Here is a 23,026-nt window from a genome sequence, read left to right as displayed (position 1 = left end):
CGAAGCCATCAGGTATTAGCAGACTATCTGAAACATTATTTGCGCGACTACGACGATTGGGACACGTACCTTCCTTTCGCGATGCTCTCGTATAATGTTTCAGTGCACGAGGGTACGAAGTTTTCACCATACCATTTGGTTTTTGGCAAGGAAGCCCGTATGCCTTCGTGCTATCCATCTGGGGAAGTTCTAGAGACTTACGACTCATACCTATGTGATCTCGTAAAACGTTTGGACGAAATTCGCGTTATAGCCGCGAATAGCATTATTGAAGCAAAGATACGATCTAAACACTACTATGATCGTCACTGGAACGAAAAAAACTTTTGAGCGTGGCGATTTAGTTTTAAAACTGAAAGAACCCCACGAGCACAAGTTTGATCATTATTATGAAGGGCTTCTAGAAATTATGGAAGTAGGTCCGCGAAATGGCGTTGTCTTAAAGGACCTACAAAGCGGAGAAAGGATCTTTAAGCATATGAATAAGATCAGGCACTTTTACCCGGACTCGGAAGATGAATGTGAATACAATAGAAATGTTCAGAGTAATTCCTCGTAACTTTTACTACAACCTTATCTGTTTTTTTATTCAAATAAGTAGCAATTCTTGTCAAAATTTATCTTTACAAAAATTTTACCCATTTCAATAGTAACTCTCAATCTTCGAATATCTTGGTTGGAATTAAGACATCAGCCTCAACCGACTAATCAACGAGTTTTTTCAGAATAAATTCTGCTTTCGCGCGCGATAAAAAAAATATCTATAGTCGAATGTCGCAAAATACGTAATGAGAATCAAAGATAACGACCATTCACGTGAATGCATCAGAATTTGATTCAAATTTAACCTTTCTGCATCCACTCGATCATAGGTTTAATATGTAGGTTAGGTTACTTCTTTCTTCTTTAACAGCTAACGCAATCATGCTTTTACTTATGATGTACATTAAAGTATGAAATGAGAGTGAATGAATGTGTACTAGATTTTATTTAGTGTATTGATTGCGTTACTCAGTTTATTCATAATAGAACTATACAACTTCTTTCAATCTGCTTTCTATATGTATATACATAACTACAACCTTTCTTTTTTTTGAAACTTGATGCTTCGCCTAAATTTGTTTGGCTTGATTGTTAGTCTATATGTTTGCGATTCTAATAATGCTCATTAACTACAACGTGAACGACTTTGGGAGCAGACTAGACTTTAATAATTCTAATTGCGGGTTTGTAGGTTCAACCTTTCGGCATTCGCAGAACCTTAGAGTCTGAAAACGCGGTTATCGAATAACGTAATAAATTCCTGTAAATCTCACTTTGGATGAGAAACTCAAGTCGCTCTCAAATTTTATTCATTTAAATTATATAATACTGTGAAATAGTTATTTGCTCTGTGCCAAACTACCACCAATTCTTTGGGTGACAACGGGAATTGTTCTGTAAGTAATTATCTCAAAATATATCTGATTATGTAAACGATCATCATTCATCTCTGCAATTTCTGACATATAAACATCATAACTCCTTATCCTATTGTTCCTTTTGTTGTCATTTAATTTAATATATAAGAAAGAAAAGCAAGGTGGGTTTCAGCTCTTTAGATCTGGCAAGTCCCACGTTTCCTAGCCTCTTAGCCGCTCGAGGGACTTGGATATTATTTTAAATTATAAATTATAAACGTCTCTTAGGGGCGGAAAGGTACATCTCATAATGCACCGGCAAAGCATCCACCCACTGACTTCATTTTAATTGATTTTAAAAATGATTCAAATCTTTCAAATTCATGGAAATCATTCCGAATCTCTTGAAATCTTTAAATACTCATTAAAACTATTAAAAAACTTTGCAAATCCTTTTCGCCCCATGGAATCATGGAAAATTCTAAAAATCTTAAAACACCTAAAACCCTTCAAAATTCTTAAAATCATTTGAAATCCCGTAAAATCTTATGAAATCCATTAAAATTCTGAAATCTTTAAAAATTCGTTAAAATACTCTGGTGCCAAAACCGGCGACTCTTATTACTTCCCTTCACTTTTTTCTTTTTTATGGGAAAAGGGAACAAATTATTAAAAATATTGCTCTTTATATCTCGAAAATTTTTATCATTTCAATAAAAAATTATTATTTTAAATGCGCAATTCTAAAAAACATTATTTTTTGAATAAGCAAATATCTGTCTCGATTTTTTTAAATTTCTAAATGCCCAATCAGATATGTTAGTAATTTTTTAATGTTTAGTTTGTTACGCTAAGTTTTTTAAACAGATAAAACTACAATTACCATTGTAAAGTTATTAATGCTTTTTTTAGAATCATTAAACTTTTATGGACATTAAATTAGTACTTAATCAATTTTTAATTCATGAATCTTTTGATATTAATTACATAAACGTAGTCTTTGAAGTAAAAAAAAAATATAAAAAACCTTCACTTCTTGCAATTCCTATTAAAATTCTCTCAATCTTATGAAATTCCTTTTTATATTCGTATTGAAATCCGCAACATTCTATTCAATCGTATGCTATTTCCTGGAATATTTTCCAATATTCTAAAATCTTATATTTCCTGTAAAATCCTTACAAATCTTCTGAAATTCTAGGAAGCTCTTTAAAACTGCATACAATTTTTTGCATCACTTAAAATCATTAACTCCTTGGAAATCCTTTCAAATTTTTTAAATCTCTTATAAATTTCTGGGAATCCTTGGAAGGATCTGAAAAGTTTCAAATCCGTTGAAATCTTTTAAAATATCTTAAAATACCTTCAAAAACCTTTAAATTTCTTTAAATATGTTAAAAATGTTTGAAAATCTTTTTAAATTTTTGAAATTTCTCAATTCTTGTAAATAAATTCCTTGAAATTAATTAAAGTATAAAATCCATTAAAATTCCGTGAAATTACATGAGACCAGATGGTATTCCTTTAAGTATCTTGTAGTATTTTAAGCCCTATGAAATCCTTTGAGATCCAGAAAAATTTATTAAAATACCTTATTGAAAGTCTTTAATATCCCTCAGAATTACTGAAATCCTCGGAGTATTTTTCAATTTTCTAAACTCTTATAAATCCTATGAAATCCTTTCAAATCTTTCGAAATTTAAGGAAATTCTTTAAACACGCAGATTAACCGAAATATTTGAAATCATCTTTAAACTTTTTAAACCCTACGAAATCCCTTCATTTTTGTGAAAGAGATTTAAAGCAAAGAAACTCTGCTTTTTCGGACAAGGAAAATAAATCCTTAGTTCCAAAAAGTCTGATAAAATTATAGTTAAGTGTTCAATATTTAAATAAAACTTTTTTTCAATTATGAAAGTTTAAAATTTTTAATTTACATTTCTTGGAAAGAGGTTTGGTAAGCGGAAATTACCATAAATCTTGTTTTGTTTTTAGAAGCCACGCTGAAATGTTTATTTTCCTCCTCCAGGTCACGTCTCTGGATCCGCGCCAGAATAAAAATAATTGAAATAGTGTTGATATACTGAGCGAAAAAATCTTACTTAATCAGTAAGGAAGTGTTCAAAGAGAACGGACGAGTCCTTACAATAAGGGGCTAAAATAAATTTTAAAAATCATTAAGTATAATTAACAAGATATCATACCAAAGCAGAAGGTATTTTTTGTAGAACTCTTCTGAGTGTGTAAACTTTTATCTGAACATTTTGCATCAAGTTTTTCAAATTTGCAGGTAATCTTAGAAAGGTTGTAACAAATTGAAAAAATGTTTGCGATCAAACTGAAATACCTGTTCCTTTATTTTTCTAATAGCAAATCATGCCGACACCCTAAGCTGGAACTCTCTAATTTGAAATGGAATTGTTCCATAGAGTTGGGGGGTGTTTTGTAACTGATTTTGAATGAAAACGTTGGAAACAATTTAAATCAATTGATTGTAACGTTTTTATCCAATTCAGATAAAAAAATCCCTGCGATTTAATATGGGTCAATTTTATATCCGTTAGAAAGAGAGCAATGTACCCTTTAAATTTGAATCTCTTTTCTTTCCTATAATTAGAATTGTAAAACAATCTCTTGAATTTCATGATTCTTTCCATGAGTCTTCTATTAATGCACCTTTCTTTGAAACTCGCGCCTGGATAGACGATGTTAGATGTCATGTGAAAATAAAATACACATGATCTTGAAATAGCAAATCAGAAGAAAAAAAAAGTTTTTTCTTTCAAGTTCCCGCATTGATGAATCTTTCAAAGGAAATTCTTTGCCTATTATAAGAAGCGTATTTTTTTGCTTTGGGATTTTAATTTACACTCTCTATTCGTATGGACGTTGCCCTTTTCACACTTGACAGCCTGTATATTTGTAACGCTTGAAAGAAAAGAAAGGAAAACCACTTCACAATAAGCAAGTTGTGATGTTCTTACTCTTCACACTTAGTTACTTCAGCCAACATAAATGTCCTCGGTCATCTAAAATCATATATTTTATTCTTCCATAAAAACAATTGGTGTCTACCATCACGTACCAAAGTTTCTTCCGCATTGAAAGAAAACCATGATCATTTTCAGGTCAATGTTCATGCCTCTTCAAACACTTTTGCGAGATAGAACACTCCGATTTTTTTCCATATTTACAATAAAATCGTATAGTGGTCGTCATTTTTCAAATTTTGGGATATATTAGGGTGCCTAATAAGAAATATTTAGTGTTTATTTAATCCTGTAATCGGGTTACGCTCGCTCTGCAATTTTGTGCAATTTCATGCACTCCCATGCAATCTTTTACAATCCCTTTCAATCCCCATTGCGAGAAAATTTTTACAATAAGTTCACTATCGATCTATAATGATTTTTCTACAATGAATTTCTTATCATTTTTTTCGGTATTCTTGAAAAATCATTATAAAAAATCATTAAAAGGAAATCCTAATATGGAAAACCATTTTCCCTTTCCCCTCTCTCATTCCCCTTCACTATTTCCCTTTTGCTTTCCCCTATTCACTTTTTCCTTTTCAGCAGTTCCCGTTTCTCGTTTTCCCCTTCGCTTTTCCTCATTCCACTTGACCTGCATTTTCCTTTCCCTTTTCCTAGTCCTCCTTACTGTTTTCCTTTCCGCTTTTCACTTTCCCCTTTTAAGCCTTTCCCCTTCCCTTTTTCCTTTCACATTTACGGTCCCTCCTTCCCTTTCCATCATTTCTTCATTTCCCCGTTCCCTTTGCCCTTTTCCTTTTTCTATTCAGCTTTTCCCTTTTTATTTTTTCCTTTCCCCATCTCCGTCTTTTCCCTTCAACTTTCCACTTTCCCTTTTCAAACTTTCCGGTTTCTCGTTTGTTCCTTCCCTTCTCCTTTCCCCCATTCCCTTTTACTGTTTTGATTTTCCCTGTTCCCTGCCCTTTCAAACCCTTTCCTGTTCACTTAAACCTTTTTCTCGTTTTCACATTTCCCCCTTTCCCTTTTTCTTTTTTCCTTTACATTTTCCCCCTTTTCCCCTTTCTCCCTTTCCCATTTTCTCCTTTTCATTTCCTTTTCCTCACCCCCCTTGACCGTTTTCCCTTTTCTTTTCCGCCCTTTCGCCTTTCCCCTTTCTGTATTTTACCATTCCCTTTCCCTTGTTCTTTTTCCTATTCTTCCCTTTCCCATTTTATTTTCCTCTTTGCCCCTTTTCCCATTTCCCCCCTTTTCCTTCCCTTTTCAACCTGTCTGGTTTCTCATTTTCTTCTTCCATTTTTCTTTTTCTTATTCCATTTTTCTTTTTCCCTTTTGCCTTCCTCTTTTAACTTTTCCCTTTTTTCAAAGAACACGCACTTCAATTTACATCATATGATATTATCACTTCTGCCAGGCGTCCCACTTGCGTCGTGCAGTGCATGTATATCGGGCGTAAAGTTTCATGTTGGTCCTGCGGCGAAGTGCGCATGTGCGAAGGCCACTGGGCTGGAAGTGGCCACATTACCAATTATCTTTGATTTGATTAAAATGGGATCGAACAGAATTCAGGTCGAATGCTACAGAATTTAAGTGAATTAACAAAAATATAACAAAATTTGAAAAAAACGCATACATTAAAATTCAAGAAGATTTAAAGGGAAATGAAAAGAATTAGATAATATTCCTATACAAAACAAGGTGAATTAAAAAAAAAAGTTAATTGACAACAATTTAAAAATATTAACAAAAGTAATTGAATTCATTAAGTTTTGAGGGGATTTAGAAAAACTCAAGGGAATTCAAAAGAAATGGATTAAATTTCTAAGAATTCAATATGAGCTCAAAAGACTTTAGGATGAATTTAAAAAAATAATTTTAAAAATCCATAGAATTGGGTAAATTAATAAGAATTTATGGTAAATTCCGAATTAATTGCAAAAAATAAATCCGAAATATTTCATTTATTTCAGTAAAACTGGCGTAAATTTATAAAAATGAAGGGATTTTAAGATAATTCGATGAAAGTCAGACAGATCCAAGATAAATTCAGAAGGATTCAAGATCAACAAAAAAGTCATCAGGGTAAATTTAAAAAAAAATTAATTAAAAAAAAAGATCCATTGAATTCAGTGTATTTAGAGGGAATTAAAAAAGAAGAATAATTTTAAAATAATTAAAACGAAGTCAATAGAACTTAAAGATTACTAAAGTAATATTTTCATTTTAAGAAGTGATGATAGTGACTTTGTCTTAAAAAAGTAACTAAAATATGATTTGAGAAAAATTGTACATATTAATTCATTCACTAGCTTAAATCTTTTCAGTTCAATTATAGCTTAAAATGCATTTTCAAGTACTATAAGAATATTTGAAATATAAAAAATGTGTTTTTGAAAATCAAGATTTTTTCTATAAATACTACATTTATAAATATTTTTAATTTATTTAATATGGCTAGTATTTTCTTCATATTTCAGAATAAATCCTGTACCCAATTTTCCAGGAAAAAATTATTTAGGGTTCTAGCGGAATATCTGAACCATTTTTTTTAAATAAAATGAAACTAATTACAGTACTTTTTACTAAAAAGACCAAATTTAGGGGGTAGATTTTGCGAAATTCAAAAAATAAAATTGATTATTGTCGCATAAGGTAACCACATCTTTATTATCGTTTTTAGGATTTTATTAGGATTCTCAACAGGTTCCTTGACTTTTATCTGTGACACTCTCCGCATTTTTATGACTGTAAAATTTTATTTCTTAAAATTTAAATGGACTTGGGATTTTTACGAGAGATTGATAAAATTCGAAAGTCATGAAATGCTTAATTGCTTTTAGGCATTCCTATCTTTTGGATTACTTTAGATTTTTGATTTTTTTTAGTTTGCACTTCATTATACTTGTTCACTTCTGATTTTTTGTACATTCATTTAGTGCTTATCCGATGATGCTTTCTAGGCATTTAAATATCTAGAAAATAGTCTTGAAATTCTTTTAATCTTGTTTAATTTTGACTATTGACTATTGATACCCTTTTATTATTTCCTCTTCGCATTATTGCTGTACGAAAGTTTAAATAAATATTTATTTGACGTTACGCTGTTCGGATGCGTGAAACTTTCTTTTACACTTTTTTTCCACAAACGTTTCCGGCTCTAACAATGAACGGAAAATCTAAACAAAAGAGCAATTCCCAAGAGTTTTAAATTCAGGTAATCTTTAGCTTTTTGTTCGAAAAATAGAAACAGACTTGGAAATAGAAAATATCTTTAGAAACTCTATATTACATTTATTCTCGTATAGCCTACTTTATGACTCACACTATATATGCAATTATGTATATTCGAGAGTTAAAAAGAAGACTTGAAACGATAGAAATCCTGAAAAAAAATCAGCAGGTCATAAATAATAACAGCAAAAGCCAACTCTCAAGAATTATGAAACATCAATATATTTTCTTCGGAAGGATTGTCGTTTTAGAAAATAGAAGTGTCTAAAGGAGCACTAAAATTTAAAAGATTTTCTATTGTTTATTAAAATTTACTGAAAAATTACGTATTAAAAAATCCAAGCTTGATTAGTTTAAAGTATTAAAAAATAATAATCATATTTTACTGTTCCAAGAATACTCTTGTAAAGAATATGCAAATTATTTTTTTTTGAGATCGATGTCTAACATTAAAGTTCGTAAAGACTGCGCAGTTAAAACCTATGATTTTCCGAGTCTATATTTTCATAAATTAACATCATTTCAGATTTTTTCCAATTGCATAGTAAGTAAAAATATCAGTTTTAAGTAGTAATGCAACACACGTGCCAACCTTCATAAATGCCCTTGTACAATCTTGAATTCTTTCATTCATTTTTTGATCATCCTCTTCAATCGCTTTAAAAGAATCCTACAATAGATTATTTGAAATTAAATATAAAATTAGTAACAATATTTTTTTATTTATAAAAGTAGACCTACTACTAGATGTAAGTATTTTGTTAAAAATTAGTTTTTTATGTTGACAATTAATTTTTTCACTGAAAATTAACAATTCTATTTTAGGTAAAAACCCATTTTTTTTTAGTTTTAAATTCAATTATTTGGTTGGAAATTCATGTGGTCTGTTGAAAAATCAAGGACTTGATTAAATATTAAACTCCTTTGTTAAAAATGCATTTTTAGTTAAAGATTCATCTCCTTGATTTGAAATAAAAAAAATGCCATTAAAAACTTTCTTAAAAGAACGTTTCTTCTATGGACGGAATAAAATTTTTTTCAAAGGAAATTTACCTATTCTATTTTTGCTTAAAAAAGTAACTTTTTCAGTTAAAAATTAAAATATTTTGTTTAAAATTCATGTTTTTGGTTTTTTGTTGTTTTTAAAATTCGTTCCTCTTGGTTGAATTTAACTGGGTTTAAAAAAATTAATATGTTTTGGGTTAAAATATTAAAAATTAAATTTTCTTTAATAACCCATCTTTTTTGGTTGAAGATCCATCACTTTAATTCAAAATGTATCTCCTTCATTAAAAGTTCAAAAGATTTTTTTTCTACTAAAAATTATTTAAATTTTTGACTTAAAATTAAACTTCGTTTAAAAAACGTTTCTTCTTTGTATTGAAATTAATTTTCTGCACTGAAAATTTAACTATTCTATTTTTGGTGAAAAATTTAACTTGTTTAGTTGAAAATTCAATTATTCGATTGAAAATTAACTTGTTTTGTTAAAAATTTGTCCTTCTTGGTGGAATTTAACTGTTTTTTATTTGTTTGAATTCTATTTTTTAAGTCAAAATATTAAATATTATTTTTTTTTTTAGAATTCATCTTGTTTGGCTTGCAATTGAACAACTTGGTTGAAATTTCACTCTTTTGTTAAAAATTTATTTTTTTGTTGAAAATGCATCTCTTTCATTAAAAAATATATTTTTTTTACTGATAATGGCAGTTTGTTAAAAAATTGTTTATTCTTTAGATATAAATTAATTTCTTTTGCTGCAAAATTAATTTTTCTATTTTTGGTGTTAAATTTATCTTTTTTAGTTGACAATTATTGAACTATTTAGTTAAAAACTAATGTGTTTTATGCAGCATTCGACCTTTTTGGTGGAATTGCACTGTTTTTTATAGAACATTAAAATATTTTTTTGTTAAAAATATGTTCTATTACAATTTTCTTTAAAAATTGATCTATTTTGGTTGAACATTCAACTACTTGGTTAAAAGTTAAACACTTTTGTTAAATGTTTATTTTTCTAGTTGAAGATTGATCATCTTAATTGAAAATTCATCTCTTTGATTAAAAATTGAAATTATTTTTCTATTAAAAGTTGTTTTTTTAACTAAAAATTGAACTATTCTGTTAAAAAAATTTTTGTTGAAAATTAATTTTTGTAAACTGTTATTACCGTTAAAAAAATACGTAACATCGTTATGGGAGGGGGGCACCACGAGCGTTACGCTAACGTTATCATACAATTACTATAGAAAATAAGAACTATAGAATTATAGCCAACTGAACTATAGAACTACAGCCAATTTTTAGTTGAATATCGATATTTTTTAGTTAAAAAGTAAATTTTTAACTGAAAATTTAACTATTCAATGTTTTTTGGAAATTTATATTTTTTCGTCTGAAATTCATGTATTTTGTTGAAAATTCGATTTTTTTGGTAGAAAATTAATCTTCTTATGTTAATCTTCTTATTTCCCATATTTTTGAATAGTTATAGTCTCCTAGAAAATATCTCACATTCAAAATATTTTTATTTTAAGCATACACTAAATTTAAAGTATATGAACTTTAGGAACAAATTCAAGAAATGAATCATAATAAATTCAGTATTATTTATTTATTTAATCATTTGATGGTAATAATATATTTAAAAATAACTTTTAATATAATTTGTTATGGCTTTTAAACTTAAATATATTAATTAAATCCCTAGACAATTTTATAATTAAGAAACTATTTATCTTATTCTGAGGTAATTATTTTTAAAAATTCTACATATTTGAGAAGACCCTTTATTTGTGAAAAGTTCTCATGGAAAGTTATCATACCTTAAAGAATTTTATTTTTTTATTCAAAGATAATTGCTCTATCATCAAAGAGATGAATTTTATACCACTAATGGACCATTTCGTCGAGTAATTTACTTACAGAACTCAAGAACCACAATACAGGAATTGACAATATAATTTTGCTTATTAAAATTTGTCACGATTCCGCTTTAAAATTATCTTTAACTTAAAGCATAATTACATAGGTACTCTTTGGAAATGCAAGATTGTCTTGCAATTGTCTTAAAATGTTTCAAAACGTAATAAATAATTATTGACTTCGAGTTGAAAGCGCTTAAAATTTTTTAAATAATTAAAAATTTTTTAATTCCTTTAAAAAATGCGTTTAAAAATGAATAATTACAAATTAAAGGTATTTCTATAGTTAAAAACATTTGACTAAAACGGGAGGGGTCAAATTTTACACGAATCTAATACCTTCTCTTTATGAGAATGTAAAAAGTTTAATCACAAACTATAAAAATTAAGAAATTTCGTAGCAGAATTTTTAATATTTAACCATTTCACTAAAAACGAGTTTAAATTGGTAATTTCGAATTTGAAACGTTCATAATTGTAAAAATTTATTTTGATATGAAGAATGTGGAAATTGAATGATATCAGATTAAAATTTTGAAAATAGGACAATTTCAAAATTGAAAGCCATAAAGAATTACAAACATTTAAAAAATAGATACAAAATAAGATCGTTATGATTTGAATTTTGTGAAATACACATTTGTAAGCATTTCAATTCAAAATAATTTTTTTTAGTTTGAAGTTATCATCATTTTGGAGCATTTTTAATAATTTTGGTTGAATATAACCGATTTCCTGTGAAAAACTTAAATATATCCTCAAGCTGTTCAAAAATTTCTACTCTTTTTAAACTAGAATAATTTTTACTTTAAATAACTGATTTTCATTGAAAAACATTAATAAAGCTTAAAATTATAATTATATAATCAATTATAATGATTTTTATTTTAAAATAACAATGTTTATCATTAAACGCTTTTGTAACCTCGAATTGTTAAAAATCATATAGACTTTTAAAATCTAATGAATTTCGTATAAAATAAACGCTTTCCAGTGAAAACCGACCTCGTTGAAGATTGCAACGTTTTAAAAAAACGAATTTACAAAAAAAAATTCTTGCGCGAGATCTAAAATTTGAAAGTTCTAAATAGATCTGTTTGATGACCGAAGGTACCCGTAAAAGTTTCAACCCCCTATCTCATTCGGAACACCCTCGTTTTCATTCCCTAACATAATGAAAAATGGGGGAAAATCCGCTAAGATCCAGACCTTAAATTTTATGCTACAGAGTCGTTCTCTTTGATGTCCAAAGATACTCGAAAAAGTTTCATTCCCCTATCTCATCCGGAACACCCTCGTTTTTAATCCCTAATATAATGAAAAATCGGAAAAAATCCCCTAACATCCAGACCTGAAATTGTATGCTTCAGAATGGTTCCATTTGATGTCCAAAGATACTAAATAAAGTTCCATTCCCCTATTTCATCCGGAACACCCTCGTTTTCAACCCCTAACATAATGAAAAATTGGAAAAATCCCCTAACATCCTGACCTAAAATGTTATGCTTTAGAATGGTTCCGCCTGATGACTAACGATACTAAGAAAAGTTTCATTCCCTTATCTCATTCGGAACACCCCGTTTTCAACCCCTAAAAGATTGCAAAATTGAAACAAAATTACAAAAAATCCCCTAACTTCCAGACCTAAAATGTTATGCTACAAAATGGTTCCATCTGATGTCCAAGGGCACTAAAGAAAGATTCATTCCCCTATTTTATCCGGAATACCCTCGTTTTCAACCCCTAACATAATGAAAAATCGAAAAAAAATCCCCTAACATCCAGACCTAAAATATTATGCTTCAGAATGGTTCCATCTGATGACCAAAGATAGTAAAAAAAGTTTCATTCTCTAATCTCATTCGAAACAAACGGTTTTCAACCCCTAAAATATTGAAATATCGAAAAAAAATTCCCAAAAAATCTCCTAACATCCAGACCTAAAATTTTTTCCCTCAAAATGGTTTCATCTGATGACCAAAGATAGTAAAAAAAGTTTTATTCTCCTATTTCACCCGGAACACCCTCTTCTTCAAACCCTCAAATATTGAAAAATTTCAAAAAATTTCAAAAAATCCCCTAACATCCAGACCTAAAATTGTATGCTTCAGAATGGTTCCATCTGATGCCTAAAGACACTTAAAAAATTTTCATTCCCCTATCTCATCCGGAACACCCAGTTTTCAACCCCTAAAATATTGAAAATCGAAAAAAATTCCAAAAAATCCCCTAACATCCAAACCTATTTTTTTTTTCCTTCAGAATGGTTTCATCTGATGACCAAAGATACTAAAAAAAGTTTCATTCTACTATCTCATCCGGAACAATCCGTTTTCAACCCCTAACATATTGAAAAATCGAAAAAAAAAATTTTTTTAAATCCCCTAACACCCAGACCTTAAATGTTATGCCTCAGAATGGTTCCATTTGATGTCCAAGGACCCTTAAGAAAAATGCATTCCCCTATCTCATCCGGAACACCCTCGTTTTTAACCCCTAACATAATGAAAATTCCGAAAAAATCCCCTAACATCCAGACCAAAAGTTGTGCTTCAGAATGGTTCCAGCTGATGTCCAAAGACACTAAAAAAAGTTTCATTCCCCTACCTCATCCGGAACACCCCGTTTTCAACCCCTAAAATAATTAAAAATTTCAAAAAATCCCCTAACATCCGGACTACAATCGTTGTTTTTCTGAATCTTCATCCAAAATAGCAGGTTAACGAAATCGGTCTTTCTTAACGAATAAAGTGTATGAAAGCGCGATTTGATCTGTTTTTTTTTTAATTGAGAAATATCGTGTTTACGAACGGACAAACGAGTGGGCATACAGACTCCATCGCCAAAACTTGATTTTCGGCTTCAGGCGGTTTCAAAACGTGGAAATCGGTTGAAAAACTGTGGTGTCCAATTTCAGAAAATTATGTTACTTTCTTAATCATAAATGATGTGAATGTAAAAAATTATGTCTTATGTTCAATAGTTTACAAGATATGACTTCCCAAATTCTAGAAAATAATAAAATTTATTGGCTGGGTGACGACCGTTTGTAATTAATCACCTTTTGCCCTTGCTGGATACTGAAAAGAAGATGCAACTTTGAATGGTACAGAGACTATAGAGTATAAACTATAGGTAGTCCCGGAATAGTCCCAATGTCTCTATACTTTATCTTTATCCTATCGCTTTGGCTCGTCTATCGTCGTCTCTCTCTCTTCTTAATAAAATCTTAATAAAATACATGAATTTTGCACAAGAGAAATTAATTTTCCATCAAGACTAATTTTCTATACAACAAATTAATGTTTAATTATAGTTTAATTTTCGACAAAAAAGATTAATTTTGTACCAAGGAAGAAGAGTATTCACTAAAATACAAAAAAATTTAACTAAAAAAGATCACTTTTCAATGAAACATAGAATAGTTAAACTTGTAGTTAAAAAAATTAATGTTTCACCAAAAACAATAAGAATTTTCTACGAAGTATTTAAATTTTCAGAAAACAAATTTTTCTAATTAAATTGATGAATCATCAACCAAAAAAAAACTAAAATTTTAACAAAGTTCTTTCATTTTCAACCCGAAAATATGAAAAAAATCGTTAAAATTCTTTGAAATTACTTTAAATTATTTTAATTAATTGAAAATTCCTTGGAGTGTTTTAAAATATCCTATACAATTTCAAATCCTTTAAAATCTCATATTAAATTACTGTAAAAAAAATTGAAATTCTTTGCAACCTTTTAAAATACTCGCAAATATTTGGAAACCTTTAAAATATTTTAAAAGACCTTGAAATTTTTTAAAGATTTTCATAGTACTTTGGAATTTTTTAAATAACCCTGCTAAAGTTGTTAAAATTCTTTGAAATTCCTTTAAATTATAAAAATAGGTTGAAAATTCCTTGACATCTTTTAAAACATCCTCAAATATTTAAAATCCTTAAAAATCTTTTTAAGTATCTTGAAATTTTTTAAAGTTCGGGAAAATATCTTGAAATTTTAAAAATACCAGGAAATATTTGAAATCCTTTAAAATCTCAAACTAAATTATTAAAATGTTTTGAAATTTCCTTTGAATCATTTTAAATTCTCTCAAATTTTTCAAATTCTTCAAAATATTTTGAAATAGTTAGGACTTTTTTTCAAGATTTCTAAAGTACTTTGGAATTTTAAAAAATTACCCTTGTAAAAATTTTTAATTCTTTGAAATTCCTTTCAATTATCAAAATAAATTGAGAGTTCCATGACATCTTTTAAAACATCCTCAAATATTTAAAATCCTTCAAAATCTTTTGAAATCTTAGAAGGGTTTATAAAAATTCCAAAGTACTTTACAAATCTTAAAAACAGTTATAGGTATTTTAAAAGATTTTAAAGAATTTGAAAAATTTAAGAGAATTTAAAAAAATTCCAAAGAATTTTCAATTGATAACAGAAATTTAATATGAGATTTTAAAGGATTTGAAATATTCCATGGTATTTTTAAAATTTCAAGATATTTTCAAGAGCTTTAAAAAATTTACAAAGATTTTTTAAAGATTTTAAATATTTGAGGATGTTTTAAAAGATGTCAAGGAATTTTTAACTTATTTTCATAATTTAAAGGAACTTCAAAGAATTTTAACAACTTTAACAGGGCTATTTAAAAAAATCCAAAGTACTTTCGAAATATTTAAAAGAATTCAAGGACTTTCAAAAGATTTGAAAGATTTCGAAATATTTGAGAGTATTTTAGAAGGTTCCAAGGAATTTCTAATTGATTACAGTAGTTTGATGTGAGATTCTAAAGGATTTAATATATCTTTGGATATTTTAATAGATTCCAAGGCATTGTCAATAATTGGGTTCAATAATTTAGTATAAGATTTTGAAGGATTTAAAATATTTCATGGTATTTTTAAAATTATAAGGAATTTTCAAGAGCTTTAAAAAATTTCAAGAGATTTTAAAGGATTTAAAATTTTTCAGTTTTTTTTCGTTTTAGTCGCATATAAATCAACAGTCGGAGAAACGAATGAATTGACATGAATTAATTCTAATATTTACTTAATATCAATTGTTCGACATAAAACATTTTTTTGTCCATTTATCTATGTTTAAATGTGGTTCGTTCATTCCAATCTGCAGTTTTCTTATAAAAGTCTATCGGCCAGTAACTTTTGACAGTTTTATTTTTCTTAATCCATTTTCGGACTAAATGATCTAAAATTTCTTAATATATGAATAAATAAAAAAAAGCTCAAAATGGTTGGGTGTTTGGGTATATTTCAACGTATCGTACCAAAATCTGTCACTCGCTCTCGGTATATAGCGAATGAGCGTGCGAGCAGAAGGCACGAAGAAGCAAGCGCTTGGAGTTCACAGAATTGGCCGGACTTGTAGAAGGAGAATGAGAGAAGCGACGACTAACCATGCACAGTGGTCGAGCAAATGAATAAAAACCTTCTTTTAAGGGCATGTGACACAGCTAAATACCTATATTACCGACCTCACTTTATCAGTTCACTGAATATTTTTTTGAACCTAAGAACTTTTTTTTAAATAAAATATCAAGCTGAAACTTTGGAAAATGTATTAGAGTACAATAAAGTACGTTTAGGTACTGTATTTTGGTAGGAACGTCACTGAAAATTATTTCATCTTTTTTCTGAACCTCGACATTTTTTGAACGTTCGAACTTTTTTTATGCATAAAATATCGGTCTCAAACTTTGAAAAATGCAAGAACCGAAAGAAAACAACGTTTAACTTCAAAGCTTAATAATAAAAGATGTAAAAAAAAGAATTTCAACTATCAATTCCACCGGCATCAGCCGGTAAAGTTGTACACGAAAATACGAACCCTCTAGAGCCTCGTCTAGTGGCCGCCAGGGTTCGTATTTTCGTGTACAACGTTACCGGCTGGTGCCGATGGAATTAATAGTTGAAATATTTTTTTGCATCTTTTATTATTAAGCTTTGTACTTAAACGTAGTTTTCGTTCGGTTCTTGCATTTTGCATAGTTTGAGACCGATATTTTATGTATAAAAAAAATTCGAACGTTCAAAAAATGTCGAGGTTCAGAAAAAAAATGAAATAATTGTCAGTGAAGTTCCTACAGAAATGCAATACCTAAACGTACTTTATTGCACTCTAATACATTTTCCAAAGTTTCAGCTCGATAATTTATTTACAAAAAAATATCTTAGGTTCAAAAAATTATTCAATGAACTGATAAAGTGAGGTCGGTAATATAGGTATTTGGCTTTGTCACATGCTCTTAAACCGGGTATCAAATCTCAACACTTCTTATCAGGAATAATAGAATTTTATATTATTTTTTGATTCTATAATTATTATTAGTCAAATGAGGGATGACTTCTTGCTTTCTTTCAATATCTTATAAAAAACAGGGGGTTCTCATAGAGTCTAAAGAGAAGAGGCTTACGGTAATTTCTTTAGATATTAGCTGGAACTATTTCATGGCATAAAATTTTAGTCCTGAAAGTAAGGGGATTTTTGATAGCGGAATAAAACTTTTTTAGTGTCTTTGGACATCAGATGGAACCATCCTGGAGCATAAAATTTCAAGTCTGGATGTTAGGAGATGTTTTGAATTTTTTTTTTGATTTTTCAATATTTTAGGGGTTAAAAAAGAGGGTGCTTCGGATGAGATAGGGCAATGAAACTTTTTTTAGTATCTTTGGTCATCAGATGAAATCATTCTGAAACATAAAATGTTAGGTATGGAAGTTAGGGGATTTTTTGGAATTTTTTTCCATTTTTCAATATTTTAGGGGTTGAAAACGAGGTTGTTATGGATGAGATAGGGGAATGAAACTTTTTTTAGTATCTTTGAACATCAAATAGAATGATTCTGTGGCATAAAATTTTAGGTCTGGATGTTACATTAATTTTCCATAAAGAAGATTAGTTTTTTACCAAAAAAGACAAATTTCCAACTAAAATGATAAATCTTCAACCAAATAATGACTTTTTAACAAAGTATTGGTTCAACTTATAACCAAGTAGTATTTTCAATAAAAAATATAAATTATCAGCAGAAAATGTAATAGTTGATATTTCAACTCAAAAAGATTTTAATTTTAAATCAAAAACAGTTAAAGTCATAAATAAAAAAAATCTACAATTTAGGTCAATCTTTAACCAAAAAGATAAATTTTAACTAAAATGATGAATCTTTAACAAAAGAAACGAATTTCTAACAAAGAAGTTTAACTTTTAACCAAGTAGTTGAATTTTTCACAAAAAAGAGCTTCATATATCCAAAAAGGCGAATTTTCGACTAGATTTTTCTGTTTGAAACCATAAAAGAGTTGTCAGCCTAGAACAAAATATAATTTTAGGAAAATTAGACTTTTAGGGGAAAAAATTTAATACAAAATAAAATTTTCGAATAACTATGGGAAAAGATTCATGAATATTTTATAAGGTTTCGGAAATATTAAAAAAATTTTAATATTTTTAATCTTTTTAAAATTCCAAAAATATCTTTTAAACTGACTTAAATTGATAAAAAGAGATATTTCGGGATTCACTCGTGTAAAAAACTACGAATTGTTTGCCGACGTTTCGTGAACATTGCAGTACACATCTTCAGGGCTGACCTGAAACTGAGGTATCAGGTCATGATGTTCTTAGGTATACTTTCTACTATGCCTGTGATTGGACAGAGCGCCCCACCGTAGGGACTGGTCGAACTTGATTGGCCAATCAAGTCTTTTTTAAAAAATCCGGGAGAACGGAAAGCCGAATCGGATTGGTATTATATCCATTGTCCCTATTGATGTTGTTAGGGTGTTTTAAGATTTCGATTGCTTCTATATGTTTTCTAGGAAATTTGTTGTGTGTTTTTGCAATGACTGTTGTTTCATCAAATAAAATGTTATGTCCTGTTTCGATATGATGTTCAGCTAGTGCTGATTGCGTGAAATGTTTTAGCCTGACTTTACTTTCATGTTCCTTCATACGTTGGCCTGCTCACCGCTCTCCCGGTTTCTCCAATATAGACTTTGCCACAAGAACAAGGGTTTTTATATACTCCTGGATCACTGAAGGGTGCCTTTTTACCTTTAGGTTTATTTAGTAGTTGTACTATTTTCGCAGTTGGTTTAAATATGGTTTGGATGTTGTATTTGTTGAGAATTCTTCCTATTTGTTCTGTGACTCCTTGGATGTAGGGAAGGGTGGTGGTCATTTCTCTTTCTTTCGTCGGTTGTGTTGACTTGCTTTTTTGAGTGTGTCTTTTCTTATTGCTTTATCAATTTGTTTGTTTGTGTAATCGTTCTGTATTAGGATTTGTTTAACGTTTTGTAATTCCTTTTGTAAGTTATCTTTGTGTGTTATGGAGACAGCTCTGTATACAAGGGAGTTGATGACCGATTGTTTTTGAGATGGGTGATGGTGGGAGGAGGCATGTAAGTATCTGTTTGTATGCGTGGGTTTTCTGTAAACTTCATGTCCTAATATGTTATCAGATTTTTTGTAAACTAAGACGTCCAAGAAAGGCAATTTTCCGTTTTGTTCTATTCCCATGGTGAACTGGATATTAGGATGTAATTGATTGATAAAATCGAAAAACTTATTTAGTTCATCTCGTGCATGTCGTCAGATGACAAATGTGTCATCAACGTAACGGAACCAGAATTCTGGTTTAAGTATGGCTTGGTTGAAGATTTTAGTTTCTAGATGTTCCATAAAGACATTGGCTATTACAGGTGAGATTGGGGATCCCATTGCTGCCCCTGAGGTTCGTTCGTAGAATTGGTTATTGAACGAGAAGTAAGTATTATTGAGACATTGTTCTATCAAAGGTACAAGCTTGGAAGGGAAGTTTGTAAATGATTTAATAATATTAATTGAATCCGAGATTGGTACTTTCGTAAAAAGAGATACTATGTCGAAACTCACTATGATGTCTTGGGGTTGAATATGAATCTGTTGTATCTTTTTAATAAAGTCAAATGAGTTTTGAACATGAGTGATGGAGTTCCCTGTAAAAGGATTTAGTTTTGCAGCGAGGAAACGTGCTAGGTTGTAAGTTGGTGAGTTTATTGCGCTGACGATCGGTCTGAGTGGAATGTTTTCTTTGTGGATTTTTGGGAGCCCGTAAAGTTTTGGAGAGATGGGATTTGTAGGTATTAAGTTGGATATTGTTTGGCTGTCAAGTTTAGAGTCTTTGAGAAGTCTTTGTTTGACTGACTATTGTTTTTGTGGGGTCCTTTTTAAGTTTTTTGTATGTATCGTCAGTTAGAAGGTCCATGATTTTGTTGATATAGTCTTCTTTGTTCATTATTACTGTTGTGTTGCCTTTGTCTGCGGGTAATATTATAATATCTTTATTTTGATTGAGTTCTTTAATTGCGGTTTTTTCCTGTTTTGCTAAGTTTGAGGATGGAACTTGAGCTTTGCGTAAAATGTTGGCCGTCCTGCGTCGTATGTCATTTGCTTTTTCGGGTGAAAGGGTATATATTGCCGATTCTAAATTGCTGATTATTTCTTCTTTTGGGATTTTCGATGGAGCTACAGCAAAATTATGTCCTTTAGATAAGGCTGAAATCCTTTCATTGTTCAGAGTGTGGTCAGAGATGTTTTTTACTGTATTTGTTAATTTAGTTTGCTTTACTGGAAGTAATTTGTAAAATTTTGTTTTTTGTTTTTGGGTGGAAAGTTCTTTAATCCGTTGGGATTGGTCAAACGATATGCGGTCCAATGTGGACCAAATGTCAAATCTTAGGGTATTTGATAGGAAAAGGTGAAGTTTTAATAGTTTTTTAGAGGTAGTGTACAAAAGAAATTTGGTATGCTGTATTCTTTCTTTAACGAGAAGCAAACTTGCATTATGCAGAATCGATTTGGTATCAGATGTTCCCAAATTATTTTTCAATTGTAAGAATTTTGGGACTATTTTGTTGTCTCTGCACGGTTTCAAAGAAGCTAAGGATGTTAATAGCTTACCTTGAGAAGTCCTGGGCTTACTAAAGGTTTTGGTTTAAGTAAGAATACTCTCCCCGTAGAGTTCCTTGATAATAGATTTTATGCTTTCACGATGATTCATTTTGATAAAAAGAAATATTTCGGGTTTCACTCGTGTAAAAAACTATGAATTGTTTGCCGACGTTTCGTGAACTTAAATTATTCCTCAAATTTTTTAAAACGTTCCGGATTCATTTTTGACAATTTTGGAAACATTTTGTATTGTTTTGAAATCTTTTTGAATATTCTCCTTTTATTATTATTTTTAAAATTAAAGAATCACGTTAAATATATCTAGGAACCTTAAGGAATTTTTTTCATCTTAAAATCTTTAAAATTTTCAAAATCTGATTCCGAAACCTTCAAAAATCGAAATTTTAAAGTTTTGTTTAAAATATTTTATTATTTTTAAAGTTTTTTTAAAAACTTTTAAATATCTTTTAAAATAATTTGAAGTTTTCCAGCAGATTTTGAAAAATTCGAAAAATTAAAAAAAATTGCCTTCAAATGTTCCAGATTATTTTTTGTCAAATTTGTAAATCTTTTTAAATATTTTAATATCTTTTGAAATATTCTCTTAGAATAAATTTTGTTTAATAAAAAATTTGAAATGTTTTTAGATTTTTTTGTATTTCATTTAAATTAAATTTTCCATGGGATCTTAAGGAAAAAATGTATTATCTGAAAACCTTCAAAATCCTTAAAATAATTTTTAAAAATGTATTTAGAAATCTTCCAAAATCTGCATTTTGTTAAAAATGTATCAATACCGGCAACTTTTTGTTTACCGGTATCGATTTTTTTATTGTACTACATACTATAAATTTCGTAAACTAAGACATCTGAAATTTTTACGAAAATATTCCAAAATATTCCAAAATATTTGTGTTCATTTTTCAGGTTCAAAAATGATTTTAAGAGGCGTCAGTGGACAATTTAGAGCTGGGGAATTAACAGGAATTTTAGGTCCCTCGGGAGCTGGAAAATCAACTTTACTCAACGTTCTAGCTGGATATAAGTAAGTTATTGTTATTAATAGATCAATCACTATTTATAAACTAACTACTCTAAACTATAAAAAAACTATATTCCTTTAAAGAAAAATCGTGGATGATTTACATTTATCTATTCAGTAAAAATTGTTGAGTGGTTTGGAATTAAAAAATCCTTGATTCTAAGTGCCCTTAATTATGATTGGCGAATAATTGGATGGTAAATAATTCCTTTCATACAAAAGTAAGCATTAATTATGATAACAATTTTTTTCAAGTTTTAATCAAACAAAAGTGTAACAATTACAAATTGCTTGAATACTCTTGATTATTTCCTCGATAAAAAATCAAACTGCCTTTCGATATGCGGCTCTCATATCATACTTTATTATTTATAATTTCCTTTATTCCGAAAATATCTTTTTTTTCTTTATCATCTTTTTATTTACCTCGAATAATTAATCAGACTTAACCAAAGGATATTAAACTGAAACCAGCTGATAAAAAAGAAACGTAAGATTTTGATTGATATTTACAATTTTATTAATCCAATAATTTTTCTATATATTTCAGGGAAAATTAATAAGGAAATTCAGACTAAAAACTAAAAGACTTTTTGTCTATTTAATCGAGTCAACACTAAAAAAAGTTTCGATATTTTTTAAAAGTTCCCTGATTAAGAATATCTTGGTTATTTTTTTTTAATCCTGATAAGCATTTCTTTAAACAATTTTTCTAAATTTCATTATTTAATAGCACAAAATCAAAACTCATTTTTAGCACCGCTAAGTAACAATAAAACGTTGTTGACTCTTTTGCACTTTCTTCGTAGGATGAACCGTCTGCAAGTTACTGTTTTACTAATAAATATATTTTACCATATTAACATAAGCATTCTTTATTGAAAATTTTATAACTTGGTTAAAAGTTAAACTTTTTTATTGAAAATACATTTTTTTATTTGGAAGTTCATCATTTTTCAATTAAAATTCAACTATTCCATCATCTTCGTTAAAAATTCATCTCCTGGGTTAAAAATTACTTTTTTTCTAACGAAAAATTTAACAACTCTATATTTGATTGAAAATTCATCTTTCTTGATATAAACCTTATCTTTTTCGTTGAAAATTAATTTTTTTTGAAAATTCAATTATTCTAGTTAAAGGTTCATCATGAAAATAGTTTTGGTTATATATTAATTTTTGAAACTAAAAGTTTAACTAGACATTTTTTAGTTAGAAAAGTGTATTTTTTAGTCGAAAATTAGTTTTTTGTTGTTAAAAATTAATTGTTTAAACTGAAAATTTAACTAGTACATTTTTTGGTGAAAATTTATATTTTCAATTGAAAATTCATCTTTTTTTTATCGAAAATTCAAATATTGCAGTTAAAAGTTCATAATTATATATTTTTAGTTAAAAATTCAAGTTTTTGGTTTAAAGTTCATCATTTGGTTTGAAAATTCAACTATGCCAGTAAAAGATTAATAATTTAAGTCGCAAATTAATCTCTA

The 23,026-nt window shown here is 28.9% G+C and overlaps 1 protein-coding gene across 2 annotated transcripts in view; it reads left to right on the top strand.

Moving 5' to 3' along the window:
• LOC117179046 (ATP-binding cassette sub-family G member 1-like) overlaps window positions 1-23,026 on the top strand; it is a 62,154-nt gene that overhangs the window by 14,422 nt on the left and 24,706 nt on the right. For both annotated transcript variants that reach the window (XM_033370667.1, XM_033370668.1), the window contains one exon: window positions 21,422-21,539. In XM_033370667.1, the coding sequence (XP_033226558.1) occupies window positions 21,422-21,539 (118 nt within the window). The remainder of the gene's footprint in view (window positions 1-21,421; window positions 21,540-23,026) is intronic.

The sequence above is a fragment of the Belonocnema kinseyi genome, chromosome 8 (genome assembly GCF_010883055.1).
Source record: "Belonocnema kinseyi isolate 2016_QV_RU_SX_M_011 chromosome 8, B_treatae_v1, whole genome shotgun sequence".
Lineage (NCBI taxonomy): Eukaryota > Metazoa > Arthropoda > Insecta > Hymenoptera > Cynipidae > Belonocnema > Belonocnema kinseyi.
This window is presented reverse-complemented; position numbering and strand designations above follow the sequence as displayed.